The following is a 19,279-nucleotide window of genomic DNA, read 5'->3' as shown; positions in this document are numbered from 1 at the left end:
AATCTCTTCGGACTGAGGTCTGGCCGAACAGTCAGTCTGGAAAATACTGAACAAACATGACGCCTCCTGCCTAACTCTGACACAAGAAATGGAAATGACACAAGACACTTATTATAAAATAAACCCATTGTTATTGCAAGTTCTACAAAATGTTTATTAAAAAGCAAGACAGGACTATAAGGACATTGTACAATCAAAGAGGGGTGTAGGGACGTTTTTTTAGTAAAAATAAAAGCTCTCCGAAGCTATGGTGAATCATGCCTCATCTTTGACAGTTAGTCTCGCCTGCAGAGGTAGATTTGGACATTACCTGAGAGTGAGTGTGGGGCAATACCAAAGAAAGAGGAAACAGATGCTGAAAGGTCTTCCCTTGGCTTGGGGTGTGACGAAAGCTGTCCTCTACTGACAGAAAAATCACACACACGCCATCTGACCCTGTATATGTTCACATCAGTCACAGATAAACTCAATCCAACTGCAAGGCGACGTCTTTGAAGACATTACACACCATCACACATGGGCTAACCAACAGGCAGTGGGTTTGTGTACATATTTGTTGAGGAATGAATTGTCAGTACCCCTTCATGATTCTCACTGATACAATATATACTGAGTTCAAAAAGGACAAGCACTTAAAGAGGCGGCGAGCTGGAACAACAGGTTAAACGCTGCTGTGGGAGTCCAGTTAACAAGCACTTTTCCACCACGTGTGACCTCTCAAAGGGTTGGGATTGCCAATGGATGGAAGGATGCTGATGAAGTAACTGTAGAGGGGTTAACATCAAACATTAAGTGCTTATTCAAGATACCTGGCCTGTTTTAGAACATTATTGCCTGGAGCAAGCAGGGTAAAATAATAAAAAAAAATTGACAAATGTGCTCCAAAACAAAACGTGAAAGAGAATAAATCATGCAGAGAGAATTTAAACGTGTGAGTGAAAGTTGACTTGACAATGTTGACTGCAGATTCCCTACATTCACCGAATCAATCCACGCCCCGATGAGTTTCCCCATGTACAAGAACTGCAGCTATTGCAATAGCTCCTATATATATATGCGTCTCTGATGACAATCAATCATCTTTTATTCAAATGCATTAGAAAATCACATTCAGTTTTCTTCCAGCATAAAGTTTCAAAAATTACAAGGTCCATTATTCTGATGTAATAAACTGCCAGTGGATGAAGGCAGAACTCCAGACTTGCCTCCTCTGTACACCATGATGAGCTCAGCATATAGAAATCAAATTGCATGGTGCATTAAACACTGATCGCTGAAATCCAGATTTAAATCATGCAACACATTCTGCATATTTGCTAAGCTTTCGTACATCACTTTAGTTGTCTCGTAGCTTAAGAAGCACGCAACAAAATAAATGTGACAATTTTTAAGTTTCCGTTACTTATTTTAGTGATTGGAGGATGGGTTGGATTGTCCCAAAACCAGATAGAACCATTTCCTAAAAACAGGTAAAAATGGGAGGTGACACTATCAAACCAAAGTTAAAGTTCTTTGAAGCTTGTGGGAAATAATGTCAGTTTTAATAGTAATATCCTAGAGTTCCATTCAAAATGGTAATGGACAACCACTTGGGGGCAGTAAACACCCACTGACTGTGACTCCAACAGAAAAGCAACTTGTGTATATGTAATAAACATGGGCTGAGCAGCTTCGTCACATTTTATTTAAGAAGCCTGCCAACAATGTCAACTGATACGATACTGCTAAACTCAAAACTCTGCTAGACCCCTGACTTACACGAGGCGGAATGCACACCTGGACTGGGTTTCGTTACTGAATCACATTCAGAACAATAGTTTCCTGTTAGTTTCTTATTAGCAGGTAGCCAGTTTTATGAGTTTAATGATTAATAAAAAAATAGGAGATCTTTCAAAAAATTTTGAGAACAAAGGCAAGAACATGTCGCCGTCTACCTGCCGTTTACCTAATCTAACATAACATACCACAACAAAATAAAACCCTGATTCCAGAAAGTTGAAACGCTGTGTAAAACTAATAAATCAGAATGTGATAATGAATCCTTTTCGACATATACTCAATTGAAACAGCACAAAGACGATATATTGATTTTTGTTAATATATGCTTATTCTGAAATTGTGGCCAGCAACACGAGTCGGGATAGGGACAACAAAAGACTGGGAAAGATGTGCACTGCTCGATTAAACACCTGTTTGGAACTTTCCACAGGTGAACAGGTTCACAGGGACAGAATCATGATTGGGTGTGAAAGGAGCAATGTGAATTGTCTATTTTGCATTAGCATAGAGAACAACCCATAGCTTAGCTTGCTGACAGAGCATGTGTGGGCCAGGCTGACAGGGTAGCTTGCTAACTGGAAACTAGCAAATCAACCAACCACAGCTGCGGCTGGTGAATGTTGGTAAGTTCACACAGATGCGTAGATTCCCAGGCATCTGTGCCTAGATGCCCTAGGCTCTGATCAAGTCAATCAGCTAAACCTGCACCTCATCCATGCTGTGATATTACATGATCTAAAAAAACATTAAATACCCTGCGGCCAATACAAATGTCAAATAAGTCCAATTCTGACTTTGCATTTGCTCTAAACCACATCCCACTTCATATTTCCACTTTCAGCCTCCAAAGATCATATGCTGGCTGTAAGGCCATATTAAAAAAGTGTGATCTGTGACAATATGCATGTGATAAACTCACTTTTGAATTTAATCAAACTAACATTTCCAGTGGGGCGTGTGATACTACAGGGAGAGACCATGTGAAGACAGAAAGGAACAGCTACGATTTCACTGCATGGAAATTTCCAAAGAAAATAAAGATATGGTGGAAAATGGAGAACGAAGTGCTCGCCAACCATTGCAAACGTGGGTAGTTTTAGAATAGAGTCCTTGATATTATCATTACTTAAACTAAAACACAAAAAGATATGAGTTCAGTGTCTGTATAGAGACCTGGAGAGGCAAGTCTAGAATTAAAAAAGAAATCTCTATCTCCATTAAAGATGTTTTTCTGGTGACTTATGGAACTAGGCTTGAGGTATGGAGCCCTCCGATCACAGCCTTCCCACCTACACACAGGCCGTATTGGCTCATTCAGTTCTGCTGTGCGGTTGCGGTTTGTGCGGGCTGGCTGGCTGTTGTCGTAGCAGTAGTGGTTTTGTCCTTAGTAGGGTCCAGTTCAGGTGGTCTAGGAGCTTGATGGATGCCCTCTGTCTCCAGCTTATCACCCTGTGGCAAGCCCTCCTCATCTTCGTCGTCCTCCTCCTCCTCCTCATCTTCCTCCCTGGCTAAAGGCTCCCGCGGCTGTGCTTCAGGAGGTGCTGTGGTCCCTGTGTCTCCCTCCTTCTGGAGGAGGCTGAGGCGGTTGTTGAGATCATTCCTCTCTTTCTGCAGAGCTCTGCACAGCCTCTCCAGCAGCTCCAGCTTCCCCTGCAGGGCCTTGAAGTGTCCATCACGCAGAGTTTTCTAAAATACAACACATTTTTTCATGAGCACCACTGTTCACTTTTCACCTTTGAAAGAACAGCTGGGAAGAAGTAGAAAACGGACCACCATGAGGTAAGATTAACTGGACTGCAAGTCAGCAGACCTTGAATGAAGCCTATCTTGTCAAACTGTTTCATGGGTTTTGTTAGCATAGAAGAAATCAAAGGAAATGGAACACAACTGAATTCCCTTTTCAAGACAAAAAGGAAACTTTGGCAGACAGAATAAAAAGATTGAACTAAGATGGCCGCCCATCTAGAGCCGGGGTCTGCTCCGAGGTTTCTGCCTTCTAAAAGGCAGTTTTTCCTCGCCACTGTCGCCAAGTGCTTGCTCAAGGGGGAATGTTGGGCTCTCTCTATTTACAGTTTAATTAAAGAGTTTGGTCTAGTCCTGCTCTAATTGGAAAGTGTCATGAGATAACCTTTCTGAACACCTGCCTGACCCAATAAGAAGCTGCGTTCAGCTGTCAATCACTGACATTTTACTCCCTTTTTTAAAGCAATATATAACTAATTAAAACCAAAAAAATGAACACCTGAACATACACAAGTGTGAAAATGACAGGGGAAAAAGGACATCTGCTAACATGGAGGGGAAGGGGTTTATGACTACTGCAGCCAGCCATCTGGATAGGGGTTATCCAGATGTTTTGGGCCTCACCTTTAAGAGGTTATAATGTTATCCATCATTATATAAAATCAAAGTTATTCTTTAAATTCCAGGGACAACCACGAAACAAGAGAACTGAGCTGTAAATACACTTATAAAAATCATTTTTGTATTAACGTAACAGTTTAATAATTTTGAAAAGATGTTTATTAACACAAATATTTGCTTAAGTTTGGACAGAGTCAAGCTAGTTGGTTACACATGCTAAATTAGGTTAACCATGTCCTGATATCCAGCTGCTCATTTAACTCTCAGAGGGAAAGCAATTAAGCATATTTTCCAAATGGTTAATTGCTCTTTTTATCCTTTCGTATTCTTAATTTTCTAACAGTGATCAAAAGAAATGAGAAGGGTGTGGTTCAGAAAAGTCACCTCCTCAGCCATCTGCAGCAGGGCCTGGTTGTTGCTTTCCCATTTGGTCCTCCACTGTGTTGTTTCCTTCTCCAGCTTCTTAATCTTCTTGGTCATCTGGAAAGCCAAACAGTTAACAGCGAGCAGGGAAATCGGTGAGACAAACACAGAAAACCAGCCAATGTGAAAGCAGTCAATCATTAACAGCACCTCACCTTCTCCATCTCTTGTCTGAAAGTGGTGAAGACCTCATTGCTTTTAGCCAGAGTGCTCTGAAACTCCTCAAACTTATCCATGTAAAGGGAGAGCTAAAAGAGAGGGGAGCAGTGAGAAGTCACATTCAGATCTTTCACATGGTCGATTTTACGTAACAGAGAATGCCAGACGAGGTGGACCTCATTGGACACATCACTCGTCACTCAAAATTGAAAGTTTTTCAAGAGATATATCACATTGACTCAAAGGTAACATTATGCTTGCAAGATTAAAAGCCAGACAGTAAATATATTTTAACAGTACGTTTAATGACAGGACTACATAGCGATTCAGCCATGTTACTGTCCCCAAAACTCAACGTCAAGATAGAATGATAGTCCTGAGCATTGTTGGCTGCAGCCTAAAGCAGAGAGTTGAATAGTGACTGGGATGTGACACGATCCCCTGTGTGATAGCTGATGCAGTGTAAGCAGCTGGAACTTGTGTGTTACAGTCGCCATCCTGTGGTGAGGATGAGACGCTGAAGGACGATATTCAATGTTGAGTTGTTTGACAATATTGAATACTGAGATTTGACAGCCAATCAGAATTAAGTATTCACCCACAACATGGTCCGAATACCAAGAAAGTGTGTGTGTGTGTGCGTGTTACCTTACCTGTTGTTTGAGCTGTGTTTCTTGTTCCTTCATCAGCTCACACTTACGCCTGGACTCCGTGGCGTCCTTCAGCAGCTGAAGCATCACAGCACAGTCAGTTCTAACACTCTCGCAGGTACACCACACACTTTTAGTACCAACTCGATCATGAATACTGTCAAATATCTAGGGTTTTATTTCTTTTAACTACAGGCTATTTACTACTGAGTGCTATGGGCAATGAACTCTAGAAGAGATCATCAGAAAGAGAACAGGCTCTAACGATGTACTCACAAAGTCTCTCTCTCTCTGCTGCTTCTCCTCGACTTCTTTCATCATCTCAGTGATTCTCTGCAGCTTGGTGTCCATCAGCTGCTGCTGCAGCTCCTTGTGTTTGAACACCTTGTCGATGTGCTGCCAGAGACACGTCAAACTTCTATTAGACTGGATGACGTGTGGTGTGCTCTGCTGTGAACAACAGTGATCCTAACCACTTAACTTCACTTAAAGCTCTGTTGTCTTGTCTGCTCTTGCAATGTTTTAAACAGACACCAGATCATGTTTGATCTAATAGGCAGCACTATCCCAGACAGGACAAGCTCGTGAAGTTAACAGGTTAACTCAGCAAACTAAAAGAGGTGCGTTTGAGCATTCTTACCTCTTCTCTGAGCTCATACTGCTCAATGAGCTTTTTGAGCTTCTCAGCCAGCTCCATGTTCTCTTGCCTCAGCTTGGTGTTGTGGGAGCTATGCTGTTCCATCTGCACCTCAATATCACTCAAGGTCATCTGGAAGTGCATCATGGCCTCCTTCCGCTGCTCCTCATACTCCCTAGAGCGCTGGGCGTTTTCCTCCTGTCAGGTGGTGGGAGCGGGAATGAGAGGAGGTCAACAATGAGTTGTAATGTACTGCACAAATCAACTTAAAAAAGGTTCCTCTTTATCAGAGGCTTTATCCAGAAAGGACCAGATGAAGATTGACAGTACTGAGGTGTGCCTTGGACAAAGACATGCTTGCCTTTCTAACAATTTCAAATGTACTGGTGACATACTTATGTTATGAAATTACTTTGTGGATGTTTGTTTTACGCTGTTTAACGTCGAGCCAAGACAGAAGACGAAAGGTGTACCTTCAGTGTCTTGTTGTGTCTCTGCAGCTCCCTGCACAGGCTCTCCAGCTTGCTGCGGGCCAGGATGGCCTTGCTGTGCTCCCCCTGCAGGTGGATCTTTTCCTTCACAATCTGAGACTGCTTCTTCTGCAGGGCTTTCAGTCGCTTCTGCATGCAGCGACTCTCCTCCAGCTGAACACACAACAGACACAATCAGCATCAAAAAGATGGCATTATGGTTGAACTTGGTATCTTGAATAATTAAAAAACAGATTTTATTCATTTGGGAAATTACATTAATGCATAACATTTGCACTTGAATACAGAAACCAATAAAAGTCAGTTAAACAGTTGCAACATCTTCAGAATATTTGTTTACCTGCTGCCCTGAGGACAGACATTAACAATCATTTAAGCCATTCTATAAAAAATTGAATGGGTTTCTGTTCTCTTTGTCTCTAATGATAGACATCAAAATATCGTTAGGTTTTGGTCTGCTGGTCAGTCAAAACAAGCAGTTTAAAAGCATCAACTTGGCCTCTTGGACAGCAATTTTTTTCTATTTTCCGACATCCATGGACCAAACAATTAATTCAGAAGATAAACTGCAGAGTAATTATGATGATAATTATAACTACTGACAGAAATGTAGATAGATACTTTATTGATCCCCAGGGAAATTCAAGACATGTGCATGCTATGATTACCATCACAAGTACTGATTAAGTATATGTTGATCATTTAAAACTGTTTTGTAAACATCTGATTTATAGCAGCTTTAAAGTCATGGTAAAGTTAACTTTACCAGTGGTACATTTGCATTTGCATGTAGAGATGTTAGCCTCAGCTAAAAAGCTAAACCCCGATTAGTTAGTTATCATTGCCCTTAAGTGCCCTGATAATATCTGATGGTGAAGAAAAAGGACAAGAAGAATAAATCAATCACCTTGTTAGTCTTTAATTTGAGGGTATGTAATGATGCTATCAGTCACACTGGCTAACATGTCATTCTTTTAATTCCTTGAACAGGTCTGCATGTCTGTCAGTGAGATGCTTTGCCAAGTCAGATGTATTAGCTTTCTTGGTCTGTGTGGGTTTAAAACATTGTTTACAGACAGGCTTTGTGGTGTCAATGTGCTTTTCCTAACCACTGTTTATCTAAGTAAATTAATGCCATTTCGCTATGTGCGTCTGCTTTGTCAAAAAAAACACAGACAATGTCAGGAACACTTGTAGTTGCAGTCATGCCTCACCTTTTGTCATGGTGAAAACTGAAACCTACATAACAGAAAAGCCATGGCAAAGCCCATTATGTCTGCAAGGACTGGAGTGATTATAGTATCAGTATACTGTGAAACACTAGACCCAGGAAACCTCAGGCACAAATATTAACTGGAAGTTCCACAATGATTTAAAAAGAGAATAAACTCTAATATCCAGATTATCCAGTTTACACTGAATAAACTGCACTTTGTGTTTATTTTAGCTATTTTATGTTTGTGGGGCTAACCAATCCACAGGAAGTGACGTGTCAACCTCGTTTTCAGGGTATGGTCACAAAAGCTCAAAATTAGACAAGCACATGAGTAAATCTGCATCTTCACTCATTGTGTGTAGAGTTTAAATTTGGTAAACTTTGATGGGAATTTTGCCTGAGCAGTGGATGGTCATCATCTGTATTTGCATGTGGCTGTGCTAGGATTGGGCTCCTGCTGAGCTTATGTGTGAGTGTAGTGGTGCAACAACCCATCGGGACAACTGTAAAACACTGTGTTTGTATTGCTCACCATAAACCTTTTCTTCTTCTACTGTTTCATATGAGAACAGAGGAAGACTTCAGGCTGGTGCAACTTGAGAAAAGATGACAATAGCTATAGTACATTTTGAGTATGTAACTTCACAAGTCAAACGTTTTCCACAACATCTTCCTGCACATTCACAATAAAAGCCTTGCTACTAAAATTAAGGGCTTCTGCCCACTGAATCTCTAGAGGGTTTTTAATTTGGATAAAACAGAAACAGGAAGCACATAATTCTCTAACTTTAACAGGGCAGTGGGAGTGGATCAAAGCAAGGCTTTGTCCTGAAGTACTGGAGAGTTCACTCTTGGAGAGCAGCATAGTTATGGAGCCAAATCAGGGCCAAGCGTTGCGTTAATTTGAAAAGAAAAAAAACAAAAAATACTTGAAATTGAAAGTTGAAATTTCAATTTTGAACATGGTACTCAACAAAAAAAGTTTTTTTTCAGTTTAATTATAATTTTTATTCAGTTTTATTCAGTTGCAGATTTTGTGTTTTCAGATTTTTTCCACAGTTTCGTATTTTTTTTTTTTGTCAGGTTTCAGATCTTTTGTTCACTTTTGGAACAAAAAATCTTTGGAATCTGTGGATTATTGATCAAGAACAGGATACTTGGCAGTCAATCAAAACCAACCTCCATTAACAAAAACAGTAATTTTACTGGAGTGTCCCTGCCTCAATCGGTTATTAGTTTGTGTTATTGTGAGACTTTCAGTGGTGGAAGAAGCATTCAGGAGATATTTAAGAGCTCACTAACTCTAAGAGCCAGTTAAGGGTTAATTAATTTGTAGTAATAAGTTAGTTAAAAAGGTTAAAATATGGTGAAAATAATTTAATAGGAATTCATATCTGAATTCATATCGTATTTCTGTATTTTCGGCTCCCGACAATAATAAGTCATTTTGCCATTGCTTGCACTGCAGCTAGAGACGTTGGAAGCAACACAGTTTTTTGATCGAGCCATATCGGGTGTAGTGTAATGTGTACTTTTGTGTTTTTTTAAGTAAACCTTTTAAAAGAAGATTTGGTTTCACTCACGTTTTTCAAATACTGGTTGTTAGACCGGCAGCAAAAGGCGTTACAAAAGGATTCGCACAAAACGAAGTGTTAGCCATACTATTAGCCATATGGTGCTAGCTATTTCTGCCCACACCTCACCAATGCTGGTTTAGTCAAGTTTTACATAAAACACCACTGGACCAGCAAAATCAAAAACCTTAAGTTAAGTTAAGTTAAAAAAGCTTAAACTGTGTTCATATAGTGTTAAAACTATCGTGAGGAAAGAGGATTTGTTTTGTTTTTTCTTCATTTATTGTCATACTAGTGCAGCAGCTGTTCAGAACGTGAAGAGTGCTGTTTGATTGGTTATTTAAAGTTTATTAATATTGAACAGGTCTGGTATCCAAAATGCACCAAATTTCAGGGTTTTTATCCTGTGACAAGCCTCTCTCCTCCTCTCACAGTTTGGTTAGGCAACAAAGCCACTTGGTTACATTTGAGAAAACATCACGGTGTGAAGGTAAAAACTGACCCTTTTGCATAGCATTTCCTTTAAACTACCCTATCCAGGAGGTTGAGCAGGTGGTTAGACAATTCTGCTTGATCAAATGAAGATACCTACCAGGTCTGCATACTTCTTGCACAAAGCAGCCAGTTTCTCCTCAGGAGTGGCTAAGGTGTTCAGTGCCTGCATCAAAAGAATAACCTCCTTCCCTGAAACATAAACCACAAGACAATGGGAAAAACTAAATTTACAGGGATACACTCAATGTACAGCACTGGTGGACATTTCATTCAAGTAAAAGACCAATGAGCAATTTCCATCGCCAGACACAGAGGCTGACATACTGTGATTTAACATTTTGCTAGCTCATTTAACCTATTCCACATTTTGTGTTGGCTGGATATTAAAAGTTATTTGCATTCTTACAGAAAGTTGGCATGTCCTTCAAAACTAACCTGTAAGTATTATTTGAAGCAGAAAACAACATTCCCTGCTTTGATATTGTTGTTACACTTTAACAGCTAAATGAAAAGCTTATAAGTGCTCGGAATCTGATTACTGTAATTTCCAGACTATTGAGCGCACCTGAATATAAGCGGCACCCACTAAATTTAAAAAGAAGAAAGCTTGTACATATATAGGCCACAATTGTCTTTAAGCTGCAGGTGTCCACGTTGTCAGTCTCTCTTTCGTTGTCGCTCTCAATGTCACTTTTGCCTTGAGGCAAAATCCATTAATTAGCCACATCATTGTTTAAACAGGGTTCAAAGTGTGTGAAGAAAGTAGCAGCTTATAGTCCAGAAATTACAGTAATTAATCTAGAGCCAATATAGATTATCTCAGTCTTGCACCAGTGTATACTCTTTATAAATCATTCAGTGTGTTTAAACTGATGAGCTGACCTGCAAAATTTCATTTCCAAAAAAGTATTGTAAAAGTGATGTAAGACTGTCAATAGAAACAAACAGGAGTGAAAAGGGAATTATAACCATTTAGATATGCTCAACAAAAATGTACAAATAAGCATACCAAGAACATTATTCTAAGAATTATTGCCCCACAATGGCAGTTAAGTGGCAAATTTACTGCAGTGAATGTTTACGATCTGACCTGGTAAAACTGATGTGAATTTAACAGAAATATGAAATGTGGGTGTTCATTTATACATGAGACCGACATGTAAAAATTCCATTCTGTCTTTTAGTGTTTAGTGTTTGTAAATGCATAGGGTTCCTACCAAACGCCTTTTCCTCTCCTGACTTCGGGTCTCCTCCAGGATCGAGCTCAGCCTCCACCAGATCACTGGGGCTGTCCTCCCTGCCTGGAGTTTCCCCCCTCTCCTCCTCTGCACAGCCCAAACTCAAACCAAACTCTGCAACCTCCTCCTGATTAAAAACACACACACACACAAAGTGAGTACAAAGCACCTATAACTTCTCACTGAAGAGCTCTTTCACCCAGGTTTTTCTCACCGCAGTTTCACTAAAGAAACTGGGCTTTACAGAGGGATACCAATCAAATGGTGTCAGTATCACTGAAACTTTTTTCCAACAGTGGCCGATGGCTACACAGCATCCATCACGTTTCAACTGGAATTACTGACTTTAAGGGAAGATGACAGCTCAAACAACAACCTACATTTTTTTGGTTAGTTTGATTAGGTATTTATTACACTGGGCTTCATGTTCAATGATCCAAATTTATTTACTTGTGTTACTTGGGTATTTATTACTTTGACTTACATGTTCAGTGCAACAGTTTTCCAATTTCTGATTAAGTCGAAGATTGTTCATTTCTGAGAGTGTCAATTTTATTTTTGTGGGGGCAGCAAAATAATCAGTTATTGGCTTGCTAAAGAAAGAAATTTTTAAAAGGCATAATGTGCCAAATATCATGGTTGCTGTTCGTAAACACACAATTCAGTTTGCCACTCCTCCACCGCTTAACAGCCAAGTGCGAGGGCAGAGGTGGCTGAGTATGCTGCGGTTAGCAAAGCTGTGAATCACAGAATTCTGATTGTTTAACAGTGACGGCGTTCTAAAATACAAACCCACTCAAACCTCTGCACAACCCTAAGGATTTTGTGTTAACACACTTGAACTGCAGGTTTGATCAGACAGACCTGCAGCTCTGTCAGACAGACCGAGCGGGCAGAGGAGAGAGACCATGGAGAGACAGAGACAGCTGTAACCTGGGTGCAATGATTTTATGGAGTCCCAGCCTTGCTTTGTTATTGTCTGGAGGCTACACAGTGCTGAACAATGGCCGACACCCACAAATGACCCAACACAGCAAAGTACTAAGAAAACAAGAAAATACAGGTACAACACACACCTCTAGACATTCATAAGTGATGTGCTTTTTTGTTGTTATTTGTTGTTTTTCATGGTCTTTTGTGTCTTTTTTGAGGAAATTGTTACCTATTATACCTTTTTAAAGGTACAATAGGCACAATTTGACTGTTTATTTCCCTTAGGAAGATGAATATTTTGCAAATTATAGCTTGCAATGGCATTGGCTTGTTTATTAAACACAAGATGACGATATAAATATGAGTTCTTTAACTCAACACACATATCATTTCTCAATTTCATAACGGTCATTTCGGACACCATCGAGTCAGCCAAACTTCAGTTCAATTCAGTTTTATTTATATAGCACCTTATACAATCAAAATTGTCTGTAGGTGCTTTGCAGAAACCCAGAGCCTGAACCCCCAAGCAAACAGACAGTGGCAAGGAAAAACCCCCCTTTTAACAGGAAGAAACGTTGCACAGGACCCGGAGTTGTGAACTTTCCATTAGTGTAGTTGTGACCTGCAAATTTCCTGAATCCAATTAAAAACTGATTCATCAGTTATGACACAAATGTAAAAAAAAGACTTGAAGTCAACATAGTACAGGTATCTACTTATCCACTGAATGTCATATTACTACCAGTGAAATTCAGAAAAAAGACATTTTCAAAAAATATTGATGATTAAGACAACAACAAAAAACAACAACTTTTCTATATCTGTAATTAACAGTCAAAATATCTGAAAAGGCCTTTCTGAAGACATATCTAGCCAGACTCACGGCACTCAATTTTTAATGCAGCACCAAATAACTTGACGATGTGATAATGCTGTGTTAAGATTTGTGCTGACTGGCGATCAGATCCTATATCAACAAGGAGGGGGTAGCAATGTCATGGAGATTTGATCACATTCATCCACTACTGAACAATGCAAGCAACCAACCACCCTGTAAGAAAGTGAGAACTACAGGAGATAATAATTTTTAAAAATTAAAGATTGTTTGTTCATGTAAGAAATATTAACTCTTATTAAACTGATTACTGTGTAACATTCTGCAAAAACTATTACCATACACAAAGACATGCTGAAAATTTTTCTTCTTGTTCAGAAAAAATTTCAAACCAGTCCAGTGAAAAATAAGCATTTGTTGAGATTTAGAATGTATATGCAAAGAATCCAAAAAAAAAAAAAAAGATGAAATTCAGCTCTGACGATTAAACAGAAATTCATAACTAAAACAGTACTTGGAGTAGAGGACTCTGCAAGGTCCCATGAATTTAATGAAGTTTTCACATGAATTTGTTTTAGAAAAATCAATGACATTAACTGGAAGCGAGTCTGCATTCCTTGCCCTCAGGGAAAAAGTACCAGAGCCTTCAAGCCCGCTCCACAAGGCTGTTGAACAGCTTCATCCACCAGGCTGTCAGGATGCTGAACTGTCCACAGTCCACTACCTCCCCCCTCTGTCCCCTGTCCCTGGACTGTAACTCGTCCACTTACATAAGGACTTTACCTCAGCTGTTTTGCACATAAAGACTCAGCACAGTCATTGTGTGACTGTATTTACACTACTGCCACTACTGTACATGCGTTAGATTTTTATATTGCTATTATATTTACATTGCTTTTATATTCCTATTTTATATTGTTATCTTTCTCTCATTTTTTTATTTAATTATATGGCATTAGCACTAAGGTGAGAGAGAAACATGAGAACTGACAATAAAAATCTTTGAATCTTAATAAAATTTTACGAATACACTTGTGCGCTGCAAACAACATTTAAAATTGTTAAATGCTAAGCTAAATTTCTGTGGCAGAAAAAAACGCTTAAGAGATGCACAGATTTTTCTTAATTAGTCATACAAAATGTAAACCTTGAGAGTTTTCCTTTTGTGTCAAGCAGCAAAAATGTTGTAGCATTACATGTTTGAGTTTATTTGCTTTACTTATAATTGCATGTACTGCAATATGACTACTGCACATGGGCACATTTTGATATCGATACTTAAATGATACATAAGATATATTTATTTCAAAATGATGTTTTTCATAAGACTGCGTTTATTTATTTCACGGGACCTTTATTTCATAATGCCACATTTATTTATTTCATGACACTTTTATTTCACAATGCCACATTTATTTCATGGCTCTATTTATTTCCATCTCTAATATGCAAATGAGACAGGGTGGTTATCTTTAGGCCAAAGCAACTGTACCAGATCGCGAGAAAACAAGCCATTGTGCAGATAGGAAAATAGTTAGTGGTGTCAGAATCACAATCAGAATTCCTTTATTTATCCCCAAGGGGAAATTCTTTAATCTCTTTAGTCAGAGATAGCATGCCCGTCTCTCGATCCTATTTTTTGCTACTTGTTCGTTCTTGTACTTATTCTGTCCTTAGATGCTGCGATACTCGAATTTTACTTATGGGGACCAATAAAGGATTATCTCATCTTATTTGATTTTAAGAGGTGCTGCAGCCCCTTTTTAAAAAGTCATGGAAATTGACTTTCACTTAAAGCACTACTTGACTTTGCTACTTTTTCCTTTCAAATGTATTGTTATTTCTGTAAACTGTCTATTTATTACCAAAGCTTTTATCAGTAACACAGGTGAGACAGAATAAACATGAGTGTGTTGCTTTGCAGGTTGATTTAAACACACAGTATGTAGTTTCTGTTTCTAAGAGTCTCTAATGAAAAGCAAAAGGAGTACATACTGTGGGATCATGGAAGCTGTTGGTTAAACAACCATTATTGCCAAATTGGACTTTATTTAGGTGATGTTTTATTAATATTACATTTGGTGACTTTGCCAACTCTGCTCCACACTCTCTGACTCTCCCCTGGAATTTATAGTGACAAGCAACCAAATGACAAGCACTGTTACCCTGAATAAAGATTTCCGTGGGTTTGAACATAGTTGAAAATATTTAGGATAATGTAAGTACAGAACTGAATAAAATATATAACCTAGCGCTAGTTGTTCATTTTACAACCTTAAATTTTACTCCTAAATAATGTGCTGCAGCTCAATTTTCAGTAGGGAGCACCAAGGCAGCTAGTGGAAAAAGTTAGTCTGGAGCCCTGTTTAGAGTTTAGAACAGTTGTAGCATATCCACTGCAATTTTTAACTTACGGGACTTACTGGTATTGATAACATATAAAAGAATATCCACAAAACATCACACATAAAAAAAACATGTTGATGCATTTACCTGACACGGGCTGTCCAGGTCAGGCGGAGAATCACTGCCTCCCACTATTGTTCTGGTGGGCACGTCAATCTCACAAACTTCTGTTGTCTCCATCAGTCCTGATCACAAGCTAGAAATTCATAGTAAAACAAAATTGTTATGAAATATCAATGATATTATTGCATGAACAAAGATTTGTGTCTAGTAACAACTTAGGAGTCACATTGAGACTACCTATTAGTTTGCATATACAATGACAATAAAAAGCACAGGGCCTGTTATCGTGTAGGTATGCAGCTTCAGGTACTAGCGAGACAGTAATGTAGGATCCAGAAACTCAGTTTTAATAATATATCTGTAAGGATATCAGACAAAAAAAAAGTTATTATCACGGCAATATTTTAAACCTGTCAGGCTTGGTCAAGTTTGGTTATTTTCAGATCAGTTCTCTCTCTCCCTGTCTGTGTTTATGTCTTCCAAGCAGCTCTGCAATGCCCACTGGTAATAGAGGAAGAGAGAGTGTAGCAAATCTGCAGCATCAGCCTAGCGAACTAAGGGTCAGTAATGCATTCAGATATCAGATTGGGTTTGCGTGTCAAATTTGCTAGCTAGATTCAGTCTGGTCAGGATGCAGTAACTTAAAATAATGCCTTTGTATGTAACAACTTTGTTGTATTAAGTTAAAATTATAGCAGTCCACCTCAAGTCCACCTTGAGAGTGGATCCAGAACTGGGACAATCTTTAGGAATCTCTCATCTTACGGAGTCAACAAAATAATTGATATTTTTTACATTTTTAATAATAAAAAAAGAATCTTAACCGCAGCTCAATCAAATCATCTTAAACAAATCATCTGTGGGCTGCGTACCCAGGTGCTACCAACTGTTAAATTATATTATGGAGAGAGACTAACTTTTGATCTATTATATTTTGTTTGCAGAAGCCAGTTCCATACTGCTCTAGTATAAACTGTTGTCTCTGTCTGACAGCTGAGTAAATAAAATCTGTACATGGAGCCGAAGACTGGATGGCAACACATCTGTGTTGTTACAGGCTAACAACACCGGGGCTACAGACAGAATAGATTCCCAGCTATGGCTACAGTGTCAATAGTGTCAAATCGCATCTTGTATGAAAATTTCCTTAGCTTTTTACAGTTGTTTTAGCTGTCGCCTGTTGTCCGATTCAGAGAAATACCCTTATCCTTTTAGTACTGTCTAAATAATGCAACAAACCTTGTCAACCACGTGTGAAAGTTACAACAGCATTAACAAACACGTCAGTCGTCTCAGGCCTACAGTCGCCCATCCTAAGTTAGCTAGTTAGTCGTTACTTCAGCAACATATCCACATTCCAACAGGTCTCAAGATGGCCAGACATTTAACACTAAACAAAAGCTCCATAACGTTAAGAGAGTGGAGTAACACAGACGGGTTTACATTGACAAGTCAGTAAGACAAGGTAGCCAACGTACCTTGTCGGCTGACTGCTGTATATGCATGCTGCAAGCTAACATGAAGGAACAATGTTGACTTTTAAGTTATTAACGTTAACCGGGAGTGGGCTATCAAACAATCATAACGGCATGTCAGTGTAGCTGTTGTGAATGTTAGTATGTGACTGTAGTAAACGCTGCATATGTATTATAAATCCTTCGCATTTTAAGAGAAAAGATCCCCAACGTGCCTTGCTGTATCAGAGCTATCTTCGCGGTAGCTTCCTGCACGACTAATCACCGCCAAACAGGCAAAACATGTTATTTTACCTAGCAGTTATAACGTTTGCTATGTTGCTAACTTAATGTTACGTTAATATGAGGACTATCTCCTCTCAGAGGACCCAAAAGCTGTCTTAGGTGCACAACATGTATGTGGTCCATAATGTGCGATGTTTAAAAGTAAAGCTGCTTGAAAAACTTATGTTGGTCTCTGGAACTATTAGGTAGCTAACCAACTTCAAAAAGTTTAAAAACACAGAAATGCGCATCAACAGAAAGACACCAACCGAACCGAATTGAAAGATAGTTCGCTCTACATTTAAAATAGTCTTGAGAAACGTAATATTAGCAGCGTGGTTTTGAAGATCAACAAGGTACAAGTAAACCGTCGAGACTGTGTAGAGAGTCTGGTGTGACGTTCTGTCGGCTCAGGGCAGTACGGCGGGTACGGTTCCTAGCCATGTTAACTACTTAGCTAAACTGCAGTTGACATTTCAGCATGTCACACATACCAGGTGTTTCCTTAAGTGACAAAGACCAGAGCTAGTAATCGACGCAAGTTAGACGTGGAAGTGTAAAGCAAATTTCTAACGTAAGCTAACGTAGGTTTGCTATTGTTAGCCATGCTAATCTTGGGGTAACAGCTAGTCGGTGGTTAGCCCTGCTAACTAACATTGTAAGTGAACTTTACTTCGGCAAATACAAAATGTGTAATAATAAATAGAGAAGCCACATGCTCATGCTAATAGTGCCAGATCACATACTACGTTGAAATTACGTAAAATCAGCACGATATAGTACCAGTTAAGTAAATACGTTAGTTAATTTCCTAGAGCATTTACCTGTGTTTTCACTGTCGAATGGATGTAAGCAGGACACGGCTATAAAGCTAGCTCGGACTGTCGGATAACAAGTAAAACGTCCGGTTGAATCTCTTCAAAATATAACCACAGCCGTGTTCCAAAGTCAGATTCGACGATTAAACATAATCCCATTATTTACACTTCTTTCATAAAACGCCCGTACTAATGTCCAGTCGTCTGAAACTTTATTACAGCCATTTTTACCTACACCGTGAGTCTGTTTTCTTAGTCTGTCTCTTAAGCAGTCTACAGAATAGATGTCATTTTTTTATCGTATTTTCTCCTCTTTTGCAAATCACAGATTTACTCTATGTCAATGATTGTATTTAATTTTTAATTTAATACTAATACTATTAATAATGCTAAAAATACTTCTATTGACAACAACTACGATAATTCACTTTGCCTCTCTAGTCTGTGATGTAAATATTCCAAACTGAAATTAAGTATATAAGTATATTGCAAGTATATAATTAAGTATATTGCATTATATATCTATAGTACAATAGGATGTGCAACATTCCTGTGCACGTGCCATCAAATTGATATTTTTCCTGCTTTTAATTTGAAGGCGACATCGTTGTAATTTTGGTAGTAATCTCACTAACTTGGTGCATCAAACCAAGTTCCTCTTTTTTAGGGACGTCAGAGAGGAAGGAAAACGACGGCCACTTCATACCCAATCCCAACAACAACAACTAGCCTACAAAATCAATTATCTTAGCCACCATCCTGTAATGTTAACATCATCAAGTATGTTTCCGAAAACAGATGGCTACAAATTCCCACGTTGTTCGTTCTGTTTTCTCAGGTAAGTAGTATTAACAGCAATGAGAATTTTAAATACAATATGGATAGTTGGATTATGATTAGAATAATAACTAAATAACTGAATAATAACTCAAAAGCAAAACAAACAATGACATGTCCAACAGACAATTAATATAACATTAATTTTAGCGATTCCACAAATGGAAGGCTGACATTACTGTAGAGGGTGTGCTACAGTATATTGGTACAGCTGGGTAATGGGTGTGTTTACACAGTATAGTCAAGTAGTAGCTATAACCAGTTTAAATGGACATTCTTGTCCTTGCACTTACGCAATCCACAGGCAAATACAATGTCAAATCAGTTCTGGCATGGAACACATTGCCACCTTTTTCTCGTTAAACATACTGCATAACGGATATATTACACAGCTCACAACAGCTGAAACATCCATCCATTTGAGTCCAGGCCAAAGGACATCAGCCAAGATTCACTGAAGTTATTAGTGGAGGAAATTCAGTTCATCACAAAAGCAAAGAACTATGATCCTGGCCAGTTGCAAGTGTGTGTAATATGCAGACCATATGTATGTAATGTGGTGCATATGTGATGACACTCCTGCTCCAGCAGGGCCTGCCACATGTAGGGTTATTTTTGT

General features: G+C 38.9%; 1 protein-coding gene across 2 annotated transcripts; it reads right to left on the bottom strand.

Moving 5' to 3' along the window:
• Positions 1-130: 130 nt before the first annotated feature.
• txlng (taxilin gamma) lies at positions 131-17,982 on the bottom strand. Of its 2 annotated transcripts, none has more exons than XM_046386176.1 (11): positions 17,830-17,982; positions 15,291-15,399; positions 11,006-11,153; positions 9,886-9,977; positions 6,486-6,656; positions 6,016-6,210; positions 5,652-5,771; positions 5,379-5,453; positions 4,722-4,814; positions 4,528-4,623; positions 131-3,465 (listed from the first exon to the last, which is right to left on the bottom strand). In XM_046386176.1, exons 2-11 carry the CDS (start codon positions 15,381-15,383, stop codon positions 3,094-3,096), a joined length of 1,455 nt encoding a protein of 484 aa, XP_046242132.1. In that variant the 5' UTR covers positions 15,384-15,399; positions 17,830-17,982; the 3' UTR covers positions 131-3,093. The 2 variants fall into 2 exon arrangements, with proteins under 2 accessions (XP_046242132.1, XP_046242212.1); XM_046386256.1 differs by lacking the exon at positions 17,830-17,982 and adding an exon at positions 16,745-16,768.
• Between the last annotated feature and the right edge of the window lie 1,297 nt (positions 17,983-19,279).

This window comes from Scatophagus argus, chromosome 1 (genome assembly GCF_020382885.2).
Source record: "Scatophagus argus isolate fScaArg1 chromosome 1, fScaArg1.pri, whole genome shotgun sequence".
Classification (NCBI taxonomy): Eukaryota; Metazoa; Chordata; class Actinopteri; family Scatophagidae; genus Scatophagus; species Scatophagus argus.
Note: the sequence above shows the minus strand (reverse complement) of the source record. Positions and strands in the feature narration are given on the sequence as shown.